The 13,720-nt window shown below is 54.5% G+C and overlaps 4 protein-coding genes across 4 annotated transcripts; 3 read left to right on the forward strand and 1 right to left on the reverse strand.

Moving 5' to 3' along the window:
- Positions 1-242: 242 nt before the first annotated feature.
- BJX68DRAFT_275787 (cytochrome P450) lies at positions 243-4,751 on the forward strand (the record flags this gene model as incomplete). The annotated part of the gene is made up of 6 exons (XM_071047921.1): positions 243-375; positions 424-1,260; positions 1,331-1,967; positions 2,799-2,887; positions 2,956-3,591; positions 3,661-4,751. 6 exons carry the CDS (start codon positions 243-245, stop codon positions 4,749-4,751), a joined length of 3,423 nt encoding a protein of 1,140 aa, XP_070899402.1.
- Positions 4,752-5,272: 521 nt separating this feature from the next.
- BJX68DRAFT_266737 (uncharacterized protein) lies at positions 5,273-7,499 on the forward strand (the record flags this gene model as incomplete). The annotated part of the gene is made up of 8 exons (XM_071045603.1): positions 5,273-5,777; positions 5,840-5,946; positions 6,001-6,106; positions 6,176-6,274; positions 6,394-6,792; positions 6,850-7,135; positions 7,196-7,304; positions 7,365-7,499. The coding sequence occupies 8 exons, from the start codon at positions 5,273-5,275 to the stop codon at positions 7,497-7,499; spliced, it is 1,746 nt and encodes a 581-aa protein (XP_070899403.1).
- Positions 7,500-8,688: 1,189 nt separating this feature from the next.
- Positions 8,689-10,989, reverse strand: BJX68DRAFT_266738 (uncharacterized protein; the record flags this gene model as incomplete). The annotated part of the gene is made up of 4 exons (XM_071045604.1): positions 8,689-9,053; positions 9,638-9,821; positions 9,891-10,808; positions 10,891-10,989. The coding sequence occupies 4 exons, from the start codon at positions 10,987-10,989 to the stop codon at positions 8,689-8,691; spliced, it is 1,566 nt and encodes a 521-aa protein (XP_070899404.1).
- A 419-nt stretch (positions 10,990-11,408) lies between these two features.
- On the forward strand, positions 11,409-13,319 carry BJX68DRAFT_266739 (uncharacterized protein; the record flags this gene model as incomplete). The annotated part of the gene is made up of 3 exons (XM_071045605.1): positions 11,409-11,721; positions 11,778-12,102; positions 12,155-13,319. The coding sequence occupies 3 exons, from the start codon at positions 11,409-11,411 to the stop codon at positions 13,317-13,319; spliced, it is 1,803 nt and encodes a 600-aa protein (XP_070899405.1).
- Between the last annotated feature and the right edge of the window lie 401 nt (positions 13,320-13,720).

Below are 13,720 nucleotides of genomic sequence, written 5' to 3' on the forward strand. Positions count from 1 at the left end.
CTGCACTCGTCCCAGCCCTGCTAAGCGGATCCCATATCATCATCCCTGCCGCGGCATTGCGTGAGTGGACCAATCGGATACTCGGCATCTCGAGTTGCCGCGGCACTTCCGAGTGACCCACCATGATGGGTTGCATCGGTCTGGTCTCGGACTACACGGCATTGACCCTTTATAAAAACCTAAACACACGTACTGTTCCCTTCGGTAGCTCATATGCGACTAGCTTAAGACTTACGACAGTCATGTCTAGCCAACAATTCTATCTCCTTGGGGAGCCGGCCGCGTCGGCGAGGCAAATCTCTATTGATGCCAAGTCGGATATTGATCAACTCAAGCACCTGGTCGCCGCTCACTTTGCGATTGTGGAACCGTCTGGTTAGTCTCGCATTTATGCTACATGTACTGATACTGACTGCTGTCAAGGGATTGGATTCCAAACGGACGACGAGCATCTCATGGACGTTGCCGACATTGTGGCTACAAAAGGACCTATCGCCATCACAATCGACGGCCACGCTGTCCGAGACCCAGACGGTCCCAAGGGCCTCCCATACGTCGGCAACTACTTCGAAGTCTTCCCCGACCATCTCGGCAACCACCAGCGCCTCTTCGACCAGTACGGCCCGATCTTCAAAACCACCAACCTTGGCCGCACAACATACCATACCAACGATCCGCAGATCTCCGCAATCGTTTTCGCCGAGTCAGACTTCTTCTCGAAGAAGATCAACGCCGCGCACCCGCTCGCCGCACTCAAGACCCCCGCTGCCGGTGTCTTCCTTGGTGATACGGATACTGAGGAATGGAAGGTCGCGCACAAGTTCCTCCCGCCGGCCCTTGGACCCAAGGCGGTGCGGCACTACGCGCCGACGATGCAGCGGACGGTGGAGGATGCATACAAGGTGTTTGACGCTCTTGACCAAAAGAACGAGGCGTGGAACGTGTATCAGTATATGCTAAAACTCGGGTCGCAGGCCGTCGGGAAGTTGACGCTGGGCCTGGACTTTGAGCATTTTACTTCGCCAGATGCGCCGGTGCATGAGATGGTCCATGCGATCGCGGAGGTGCTGAACTTGAATAAACAGGTGACGTCACGAGGCGATTGGTATGCGAGGTTGCCTTTTGGAGCGCCGCAGCGACTGAGGAATTTGAAGGCGAGGATTGAGGAGATGGTCGATGAGTCGATTCAAAGGGCAGCGCGGGGTGGTGTCGATGACTTGCCGCTGCAGGATGCGGCGCTTCAAGCGTCGAACATGGTTGGTACGTTGGCCTCAACTCCCTGTCACGTCCCATCTTCATCTTCTCCAACAACTAACGCTGCATTCTTCAGACTACGCCATCCGCGCCACAGACAACAAAGGCGAAAAGCTTCCCAAAACAAGCCTCGTCTGGGCGTTGGTCGTCGCCACGGGCGCCGGCTTCACCACAACCAGCTCCCTCCTCTCCTGGCTAATCTACGGCCTCGTCACGTACCCGGGGATGCAAGAGCGGCTCCTTCAAGAACTAATCGACAACGACATCACCGAAGACACCGAGCTGACCGCAGACCTGACGGACCGTCTCGTCTTCCAGGACAAATACATCAAGGAGATGCAGCGCCGGCACAACCCCTCCTTCCAGCCCGGGCGCACCGCAAAAGCCGACCTGATCCTACCGGGCGGGTACAAGCTCCCGAAGGATACCGTAGTGATTGCAGCGCTGCACCATATCCATAACAACCCGAAGCTTTGGGACAACCCGGCGCGGTTTGACCCTGATCGGTGGGATACGCCTGAGGTGAAGGGGAGACACAAGGCGGCGTATATTCCCTTTGCCATGGGCCCGCGCATGTGCATTGGCTTCAACTTCGCCCTGCAAGAAGTCAAGATCTTCTTGCCGAAGCTCATCTATAGATATAACTTTGTCCGGGAGGGAGATGGGCCGATTGAGTATGACCCCATGTTTCAGTTGATTAGGCCGAATAATCTGTATGTGCGTGCCGAGCGGAGGGTCAAGTGGCCACGCAAGTCGACTAAGTGAGGGAGGAGCTACTTCAACCGACGTGGAATCAGCACACCCCGGCCTATACACATTCCTAGCATATCTTTGAATCATATTCTTCTTCTTCAATGACCTTAAGACGACTATAGCAGTAGTATTCGTAGTAGTAGCAGGACTCGTGCAACTGTGGCCTATCTATAATCAAGACAAGCTACGCAATACAAACACCGTTGAAAGGTGCACCAGAACCAAGCATGGGTATACGGCGCAAATGGCAACTTGGATGTGCTCCCTCTTTGAATTTTTGAGGGTTGTATAGCTAGTATCTCTTCACAGAGTAGGGTTGATTTGTGGTCACTCAATAGACCTTCCTACTTGCCTGAGTGGCTTCAAAAATCCACAGTACTAGACTGGGGACTATCTAGAATTTAGGAATGAAATCAACCAAACATCCAAGTGCTTACGATGATCAGGAAGTTCGTGCCGTGTATGCCGCCATTAGGTACATATTGCGGAACACTCGGCAACTACGGCACTAGACGGCCCAAGACCCAGCATTCGGGACCACGTCAACTAAGCAATTACAATTATTCTCAAAGACCCTTCGGGTTCAGTCACGGTATGCCGACTGATCCGTGGGATGGCCGACTGCGTCATTTTCGATCGTCGTGCCGCGGCAAGCTGGGCTTCGGCAAGTGGGGATATACAACGGCCAGGCGAAAGATGGCTGCTATATAGGATACTCTATAGGTATTGTAATCCCACCTTCGCAAGGAACATTACCTGCAACGCTTCGAGTCCCTTTACATCTTTCTCAGGAAAATGCACTCAACCTGGACACCCCCACACGATTACCGCACGCGCCCTGTCGCGGTGCTGGGCGCCGGAGTCCTTGGCAGACGGATCGGTAAGTCCTGATAATCCCGACTCGCTCTCTGGTACTTGGCATGATGGCCCTGTTGACGCCTATGGCAGGTTGTATTTGGGCGTCTGCGGGCTACGATGTGCACCTTCGGGATCCCGATGCCAGCCAGCTCGCGTCTGGCATCGCCTACATCGAGGAGCAGGTGGAGACATATGCGACCAAAACAGGCTGCTCCCCCGGAAAGCCCATACTGCACGAAACCCTCAAAGCCGCTGTCTCAACCGCATGGCTCGTCATTGAAGCCGTTCCCGAAAAGCTACCCCTCAAGCTCACCACCTTCGCCGATCTAGCGACTCACGCACCAGCAGACGCCATCCTCGCCTCCAACTCCTCATCCTACAAGACATCCGAGATGCTCGATCAAGTCCCGGACCACGTCAAGCCTCGCATCCTCAATATGCACTACTACATGCCGCCGCAATGCATGATCGTCGAGCTAATGACAGACGGGTTCACGCACGAGGCGATCTTCCCCTTCATGGCGGACCGGTGCCGCGAGGGCGCGACTGAGCCGTACGTGGCGAGGAAGGAGTCGACGGGGTTTATCTTCAATCGACTCTGGGCCGCTGTTAAGCGGGAGGTCCTCACGATTTTGGCGGAGGGCGTCTCGGTGCCTGAGGAACTCGATGCTATGTGGGAGACGATGTTTGTTGAGGGGCGGGTTTTGCCGTGCAGGACAATGGATCGTGAGTTTGATCGATTTTCTGTCTCTTTCGCCTCAACCATAGGATGCTAATTCATTATCCATAATGTAGAGGTTGGCCTTGACACTGTCGCCTTTATTGAGCAGCACTACATACAGGAACGCGGTCTCCCCAGCGAAAAGACTGTCGATTACCTGACGGCAAACTACCTTGAGCAGGGGAAACTCGGCACAAAGTGCGCTCGAGGCGGGCTCTACCCTCCAGCTCCAGCAGACGAGACGCAGAGCCGCTTACTGGTTCTCGACGTCGGACTGGCCGCCAATACAGCGACCTCTTCTCTGGGAACGCCAACCGGCCAAATTCTTTCTCTCAGTCGAGACGGCAAACAGCAGACCGTGGTGGTCTCGAACCAACTCCTGCCAGACGGCATCACCGTCGATCGCGCGACGAACCGTATGTTCTGGACCAATATGGGCATCCCCGGTCGGAATGACGGAACCGTCTACTCTGCTTCCTTGGACGGTAGCGACGTGCGCACGCTCGTCGGACCCGGCACAATCAACACCCCGAAGCAGATCACCATCGATACCGCGGCACGAAAGCTCTATTTCTGCGACCGCGAGGGGTGCACTGTGTCCCGCTGCAACCTGGATGGATCGAACCTCGAGACGATGATCTCACGCAAATCAAGCCAGAAGGACGCCTCGCCCGACGTTCAGGACTGGTGCGTCGGAGTCACAGTCTCGCCCAGGTTCAACAAGTTCTACTGGACGCAAAAGGGCGCGCCCAAGAGCGGCACGGGGAGAATCTTTTGCGCTGAAAGAGACAATGCACCTGGCCAAGTGGTGTCGGGAGATGACCAGGATCACGAACTGTGTATCCTGAGCGGTCTGCCTGAGCCGATTGATCTGGAGATCGACGAGGAAAGGGGGGAGCTATACTGGACTGACAGAGGAGAGCTGCCGTTCGGAAATGCGCTTTATCGAGTGAAGCTGGATTCCGATGGGCGTCCAGTGGGGAAGCCCGAGATAGTGGTTCGTGGTCTTCATGAGGCTATTGGGCTGAGCATTGACCCCCTGTCCGGGGATATCTTCCTGACCGACTTGGGCGGGGGTGTTTATTCCTGTGATCGTGATGGTAAGCGCAAGAAGACCTTGTGTCAGGAGGATGGAAAGGCATTCACTGGTATAGTCTGTCTATGAATTGGTTGCGGACACTCAGGTAGAGCTAGGATAATTATTGAATAGACGTTTGGCATTAATCTAACCCAGGTGCTCAATTAGCCCAGAAGGACTAACCTCACCTGTATAGTAGTCAGATTGGCGGTTCCCAAAAGCCGTAGGGAGCCTCGAGAATGGTTCGCGAAATCAGATTATGCGGGGTACAAACCATCAGCCACGCGCGGCACAAGTAGTAACCTTTCTAGCCTGGTTGTCGATCCACTTACCAACGCCGTCGTAGTCAAGATTCTGGGGTCGCCGGCCTCGAGACATCCAGGTATGTGTAAGCAGACGGAGTTTATTCCCGGCCTTCCGCCTACTACGTTCCAAATTCCGTAGACTGGGCAGTGACAGAAATGGACCAGATAGAGTTCCGGAGTCAGCACCTGAGTGAAAGTTAATCAGAAAAATTCAAAAGATGAGTCAAGCCTACCTGAGCATGTCCTCGCTTCGATTTTTCCCACGACACCACCACTTACACAACAGCACACCAGAGCGACGCCATGAATCCCGTTTCTACCCTTAACGTGGAGAGCTTGTTCCTGGAAGTGTGCGGCATAACAAGAAGCAACGACCCGATACGTAGCATCTGGCGATACACGCACGAACCAGAGCGCTTCGCCTTTACAGCGTCGTTGTTACAGGAATACGCGACGGGGTTCACACTTACAGGAGAAGTTAGCGATCTCCCTGCCCGGGTCCGAATCAACGCGATACTCGTCATGTCCCTTGCCTTCGCGAAGACAAAAGTACTCGGCCGCGCAAACGCTCGCCAGTTCTCCGCAGCAGAGGATAGACTGCGGACGCTGTTTTGGGGCCACGACCAGGGCATCTCACTATGGGAGGCGTTTTTGAGCAAGTGCGAGATTCGGCAGGCGGCGATACATTATGTTCTTTGGTATGGAGACCCTGGAGAGCTGGAAACAAACCTCGTGGTGATTCGCGTGGACGAACCGCTTCATGTTGCGGGGGATAATGTTGATTGCTTGCGTGGCCTTGCTGCTGCCTGTAAGTCTCCAACCGAAACGGGTTGGCCGTTCTGAGTCAAGTGAATGCTGACCGGACTATAGCGATGGTGCATCACAGCCGCAACACGCAACCTGTCCTTGAAGAGACCTACGGAATAGTAACTGATGGGTTGAGATGGCTTTTCTTCTTTGTCGGTAAAGAGGACGAGGTCTGTACCTTTATCATGCCATTCGTGAGAGTAAAGCTAACGCTGGGTGAATAGTACTCGTCCTTGAGCTTGGATTGGTCGCAGGGTGAAGTTCAACAACACGCTGTTGTCGGTCTAATCGGTAAAATCCTGGACCGTGCAGTTACAGTGAAGATGACATGTGAGCAAGCAGAGCCGAATCGACTGCCATGGACGCCGGAATGGTGAACTATGGCGAGTACATGGGAAGCACCACGGCTTGGCTGTTTGAGTGAATGGGATGGGGATGAGGTCGCGGATGACGACTGGCTGGACCATTCACTACACGGTGAATTTCAGGATGAGGATGGTAAGTACATCAAGGCCATCTGGGCCTCCTCTATCTTACAGAGCCGCAACTCTCTACCTTTCCAATTTCTCAACATCAACATCAAGCGCACAGTAGAAAGAAACTAAGCGTACTTACAGATTTGAATCCTCAACCTTCCTCCTACCTACAAAGGACAGACAACACAACAAAGATGCAGTGGTTCACAAGGCTTGAGGCCGACTACAAAGAGTTCATTCAGCGGCTCGAAGCAGGGGTTCGTGGGTGTGACTTCAAGGCAAAGATGACTCAGGCCTTTAATCGAGCGCGGAGTGAGAGCAAGAAGGAGGAGCTAGATGAGAAGAAACCCATGGGGAAGAGCAAGGGCTTTTCGGGCTTCGGCAAGACGGCCAAGCCGATCGAATCCGTCGCTGTGGGAGACATCAAACCGACGGATGTACTGCCAACGTTCAAACTGAGACTTGAATCGCGCGAGCATGGACCCCCTCCGTACTGGAACCTCTCCCCCTCCGAAATCCACAATGTCTCGCGTCATCTTCGTAAGTACTTTTCATCAACCATCGACATGATCCAAATCCACTAATGGAGTATTTCAGGTCAAACCCTGGACAATATTCGTCTGGTGTACGGTGAAGCCGCTCAGAACGAGGCGGTAATCCGCCTCATCATCGACGCCATCCGGAAAGTCGATCAAGCTGGCGTTAGAAACGCCAATCCAGTACATCTTCAACTCGAACAAGGGCAAGAAAAGCTACCGGGGAAGGATGGACTATACCTTATGGTATGGGCCACAGGAACAGGCAGAGGCGTACATGGCCGTGGTAGAGGCGAAGTCCCCCAGACTGGTAAAGATGGGGACCTATCAGGCCATATCTTATATGGGTGAGGCATTATCCACCCCGTCTGGCTCTTGTTGAACTGCATACTGATTTTCCACGATAGCTTTGATTCAGTTGCACGCAGGGTGGCCGGCCGGGAACAAAGTCCAATTTATGGAGTCTCCTCAGATGGCGGAGATTGGGAGTTTGTCAGAATGGACGCAAGAGGAAACGTAGGATACCTGTCTCCTTACTGGGCACACATGCTGGATCCCACGGGCTAACTCATCCAGGTTGATATCGAGAAAGTCAGCTGGGCCGCGAATCAAGAGAGGAGGATCATCTCTATCCTGTACAATAAAGGAGGCATCACTCCTGACCCCTGTGCCGTCCCTCTCGCGCCAGGATTCAGTTCAGGAAAGGGCTGACCTCAAGTTCATGATGTAAAGGAATCCCTACCGTCACTCCGCCAACTAGGCAGGACAGTCCTTTCTTCCATTCATGTTCCTGGACCGCTTTTTCGTGCTTTTTTCTTCTACAACCCCGAGAGTTCCGTGTTTGCGGCGGTCAGGCGATTGCTTTGGGGTTCTTGGCGTTCTGTTTTTGTTATCTTGCTTGCCATGGAGGTAGCATTGCTCTCCTGAAGGAGCAGATTTCGCTTGGTTTGCACCAACCTATCCACAATTCTAGAGGGTGCGCAATTGATTTATTTGGTACCACAGTCTTGATCTTGGGCAAATAAGAATCAGACTTGTCATATCCAGCTATTAAATGAACTGAATCCCCATTCAGGGCTTGAGTCGTGAAGTCCTGGTGGGAACCTAACAAATAATAGCACTGCTCTCGACGAATGGAATCTAGCACCTAGTCAACCCATCCCAGGTCCCGACATTGATTAGTATGGTCCAGCGTCCCATCCACACGTCCACTATCCATTATGCACTCGCTCAGCATAACCTGCGCCTCCTTAGCGATGTGATGCTAGGAGGGGAGTAATCTCTCCTAGTTACTCTAGAACAGAATATAATTTAGCTATTTTCTCCTTGCTATGGTAGAGGGGAGTCAGATAGTTTTGGGGCCGTGTCCCTTTTAGTGGACTATATTTAGCGGTTTCATAACCAACGCTGGCAACGTGTCCCTGGTGGAAAAATTGTCCCGCCACCAGTGCATAAGCTGATTTGCTTTACCATAGTTGGACATGCATGTTCCGGTCCAGGCCTAAAAGTGCTCAAAACCCGGTATCGCCAGAAAATTAGGTTGTCCATACACTACACGGCCGGGGTTCCTGGTTCGTTGTTCGGCCTCGGCTGGAGCGGGCGGGTGACGACACGACTTTTCCTCCGCAGTTTTGCCTCCCTGTGTCATACATAAATAATCGCCGGCTACCTATTCGATGGGCAGGACTGCCTCAACAGCTTGTTTCACCCAATACATTGTCGCCCCGTTTTCAGCGCAGTCTAATCAAGCCAAAATCAATACAGTTAGACCAACGTTCCCCGTCCACCCTGTTCACCAGCTACAGCATCTCTTCGCCTGTTTCTCCTGCCCAGCTCGTCTCAAAGGACAAATTCGCCATCCTACACCCAGTCTGCCGTAAGCAAATCATGGGCCTCTGCTTCAGCTTCCCTCGTCGACACCATTCGATGATGGGAGGACCGGTAATGGTTGCGCGACCTCACCCGTTCGCCGGCGGATTCGGAGGAGGTTGGGGCGCACCAGTAGTCGCTGTGCCCGTCGGCGCGCGAATGGGGATGCCAGGTCGGATGCATATGGGTGGTGGAGGATGCGGGCCTGTTCGGTATGGGTATGGGTATGGTGGGGGTGGTGGGAGGTATCGGGGCAGGAGGTGGTAGGGGTGTGTCGAAGGCAAGTGAATGACCACGTGTTGCCGGTGTGGCGATGAAGAGGTAGGAAGCTATGGCTGGTCTGATTTTGCGAGAGGCTGTGGTGAAATTGAGAGGCAGATATGTAGTTACCGAGGACTAATTGTATGTAACAGTGTCAATGTATAAGATTAGAATGTGAATACCATTGCCGAGGCAATAAGTAGTCCATATCTCCAGGCTAGTACACCATTGCAGGGGGTTGTTTGGGAGTGAGTATCTATGCAGGGACTATTTGCCTCACCTCTGTTTCTCAAGGGGTATTTCAGCAGAAAGCTGCTGTGCTCGCTTCATAAGCTCCGTCCAAGTCATCCTCCCCTCCGCCCTCGCCTTCTCCTTCCAGATCTGCGCCACGATGCGGCTTACATGCTGAAATACCTGCAACCCGCTCACTCTGGCGAAACGCTGGAACCAGGACACATAGTAATGAAGTGAGTAGTTTGCTGACTGGGGTCAACACCAAAATGGATAGGAAGCAGGAGATGACGGTGGCGAGATACAGTGGTAGCGCTGTGGAGTACCGCAAGCGTTGCCAGGAGTGCAGACGGGCTGGCTGGAGGGGGTTGACCTTTTCTTATCCCAACGGTGTAGGTAGCTATATAATCGGTAGATGAATTGTAGTTGCCCAGCTTGATACAACTACAGATATATATGGGTCGGTTCCCTATACCTGGGAACCATACTCCCACTCTCGAGAATCCTTATGTCCAACGGCAGCTGTTCCAACAAAATAACAGCCCAAAGCGCCTGAAACATCGTTTCCACAATAACAACATCTCCCCCCTCAATACTCAACAGCCACGCCTCCCATTCCGCCCCGTGAACCGTGGCCGGACATCTCTTTAACGCCCCAGGACTGACCTCATCCTAGACAAGTGTATTTTGTGCCCCGATCACACGCAGCAGCTCAGCATACCTCATCAACGCCCCACCTACAATACCCCCCTCGCAGCCAAACCGGCTATAAAACCCCTCCCTCACCCGTTCCGGCGTATCGAGTTCTAAGTACGCCCACTCAATACCCTGAAACCGCACGGGGTCGGCAGCAAGTTGAGCAAAGACATCACGAACCGCATCCGCCGCGCTGACCGCGTCCGTCTCGAAGAACTCGCGCGGGACTTTCCCGAAATGGTCAAACGAGCGGTCCTCGTCATCGCTGAGCCGGTACTTGTGGCTATAGCTGGATATGAATCCAAGTTGCAGCGCTGTCACGTCGTGCTCGTAGACCCAGTCGGAGATTGCGCGCCAGAGAGCGGCCCATTCGGCCCAGTACCGGCCCCGCCCGCCTTGCTTTCTGACAGGGTTGGGGTCGGCGAGGGGAGTTGTCAGGGCGCGGAATGTGCCATTCTCCCACCCGCACAGGCTGCCGTTGATCGAGGTGAGCTCGTGGTATGAGCCTGGGGTTTGGCCTGCATAGACGAGGTCCATGTATGCGCCGGCGCCGCAGGCGAGGCTAATCGCTGGACCGATGGCGGCGGGCTGCGGATCGGGGCCGAGCATGCCAGACCGCGAGGTGCGACCGGCTGTTGCGAGGAGCGAAGGCAGATCCTTGGGCAAATTGACGGATTCGAGGTCAGTTCGGAAGTGCACGATGCTAGGTTTATGGTCACGGTATGAGTCGTCGAAGGGATGGAGGGTTCGTGCGGCGGCCTGGGGGTGAGTGCTTGCATCAGTGTCGCTATCGCTCTCCTCGCCCTCCGGATACCGTGTGCTGAAGAATTCGTGCAGCTGTGACCAGTCCGGGTGGTTGAAGATGGCCCGTAGGATAGCGGCGAAGAGGACAGTTGCTTTGCCGCGGCCTGAGTGGCGGTCCAGGAAGAAGAAGTCGTTGAGCGTGCGGCCTTCTTCGAATTTCTGCGCAAACGGATTAGTACAAACACATGCAGAAGCCGGCCGGGGTGGGGCAATATATGCGGCTGGGACAGAGTATGCGTACCTCTCCAGGCTTCCAGTGTTCATTAGTAAAAAAATTGTATGTAACGGGACTACGCAGGTGCAGCGCCAGTGGAAGCGAAACTTGCATTGGGAGAGGCATCTTCAAGTGCGATAGATAGAAGCAACCCTTGACAAACTGTGCCGCCGTGCGACAGGAGGCTAATAACCCCTTGAGGAGCCTCCAATGTTTATCCGGTCATCCCTCTGCCCTTAACCCCTTGCCCCGCCCCGTATCTGATACGGACTGACGCCCCTCAATGTTGCCTGGTGGGCGGTGAATACGAATGGGGCGAGGAAGAAGAAGGCCTTATCGCGCGAGCTGAGACCAGAGTTTAATTAACTGCGGCTCAAATTATCGGGCAACCCCGCGCGGGGCGTTGCTGCTGCGCCCCGAACACGAGGCACGATACGAGGCTCGGTGCTTGGCATGGGATTACCCTTGGCCAGATGCTGGAGTAGAAAACCCGATCGGACGAGCCTCTCACGGTGTGACCTTTTCTCCAACTACAGCACGGCGTCATGGAGACCGCAAGGACAGCAAACGGGGTCACCGCGGCTGCTGATGACATGGGAGGTCTTATTGCCGGTACGGCATCCCTCAGTATGGGGATGCTCTCGAGGGGAAGTAAGAGTGAGAGTGAGGGGGATGTTCTACAAGCGGTGCATACCTCGAGTGAAATCCCGACCTCCGGTTCGTACGATGATACCGGGGCATTGGCCATACACAAGGGGTACTACAAACCCAACTCGGTGGCAAGCTACCCCCGCCTTGTAGGAGTGGAAGAGGTCCCAGAGCTGTCCGAAGTTCAGCCAGTATGTCATCCTGCCTTTGGTGAGAATTGCCCGCTCTCTCTGCGCGGAAACACGCCAGCTGATGCTTTCACCCAGCATCGCAGTTCGTTCCAGAGAGTATATCACGCATTGCAGAGCCTCTACTTGAGTTTGAGATTGATTCTGACAGCAAATATGCCGGATGGTCGCCCGGATCAACATCCGTCGCTGGTTACGGTAGAGATGTGACATTTTGGCTAAAGCATTGCAGCGTCAACGCCGACTCCAACGAGGACCCCCGATACGCATGGCTTCGCTCGCAGACGAAGCCACTGCTGGGATCCTTTATCGACCAGGCGTGGGGAAAACTTCTCAATGGCCTTGAAGAGTTTACCGAGAGAAAGGGGTTTGATGCTGTGCGTGAGCTTATCGGGCCGAGCGAGTATGCTCCTAATTCAAGATACCACACCCCACACTGACACTAACACCTCCAGCTATGCATGGCTAGATCCCGACGAACAATATAAGCTCAGGCACCAAATCACCGACCTGCTCGGAGCCATAAGCACGTCCGTCGTGCCCAGCCTCGACGTCCACCGCAGCATCACGCACCTCGCGTACCACGAGAAACTCGACCCATCCCCTACCTACGCCTTCGGAGACTTCATGCGACAGATGCTTCTGGCTCGCGAAGCAACCCTCCGCATCCAGCGCGACAGCCGACGCTGGTACGGCGGAATCACCCTAAGCGTCCTCTTCGACATGATCGCCGCCGACAGGTGGGCTCGCAACATGATCCTCGAGCCTGCCGGTAGCGCGGGGTACAAGGTTTCGCCAAACGTGTTGAACCAGCAACTCGATGGACTGCTCACGTTCGTCGACGAAATGCAGTGGCCGTTCGGCCACGAGGTCCACGAGGCTGTCGCCCCGCTCCGCGGAGAGAATCCCACTTTCGACATCTCCCTCATGGACTGGGTGGCGGGATTCATCATCCCGGGGGCAACGTATCCGCTTGCACTGATCAGTTCCGTGTACAATCTCTCGAAGACACTGAAAGCCCATGCGCCTACACGGGTTGTCCATGCTCGCCAGGGGAATTACGGCATTGTTTTTCCGCGGGCGTCGTATTGGCATGCGAGGTCGGTGGTCGGCAAGGTCCTGGCTCCGCTATCTCTCTTTGAGGCGACGGACCGGTTTTGTGTCCGTTGTTTGGGTGGCTGGATTGGCCCCTGTCTGTCGTCCGAGGAGCCGCTGCCTGACTCTACATTTGGTCTGCTCATCTCAGTCACGGCGCACCCACCAACGTTCCCCGACATTGGGTCCGAGGAAGTGGACAGCAGCGCGCGAGAGCGGGATCATCACCTCAATGGGGCAGCGTACACAAATACTAGCAGCAGCAGCTGGACACCCTTGGAAGCCCCGCCAGAGCTATTCATCCCCTGTATACAGGACAGCGATCCAGTATCCCTGCACTCGGTCCACCTCACCAAAGCCGGTGACATGGGCGCGGACACGGAGGAAAGCACGAACCGCGCACCAACATACAATGTCAGCCTCGACTTCCACCTCTCGCACACAGACACCGCTGCAACATTCACCCTGAAACCACAAACAGCGTCTTTATCGCTGCGCCGCCGTGTCGCGGCACACACCGCGTGAATCCAGACAAGGCTAGTCACTATACCTTCAGCGTCCGTGGCGTAGAGGATCTAGAGCGGCTGCCAAAGTGGGGGGAACAGAACGATGACGGTCCGGCGATTCTGGTTATTAATGCGAGGGGTGGTCCGGAGAGCGAGGTCTTTGCGAGGGCTTGGTGTTGTCATACAGGGTGTAATGCGGTTGTTTGGAGGCCTGGCGGGGACAAGAGCTGTTGCTTCAAGTGTGCGTTGATGGTTGCCTCGGCAGAAGGATTGGGGACTCGGGTTTTAATAGTCTGTTAGCATGTTATCGTTGGTCTGGTCTTGATATTTCATGTCACTTCTGACTGGATTGATTGCAGGACGGAATATCGCAGCCTGCAGACGGGCCTTTACACTGGCACTAGTATCAATGAGCTGCCA

Source organism: Aspergillus pseudodeflectus (genome assembly GCF_044049435.1).
Source record: "Aspergillus pseudodeflectus strain CBS 756.74 chromosome Unknown BJX68scaffold_20, whole genome shotgun sequence".
Classification (NCBI taxonomy): Eukaryota; Fungi; Ascomycota; class Eurotiomycetes; order Eurotiales; family Aspergillaceae; genus Aspergillus; species Aspergillus pseudodeflectus.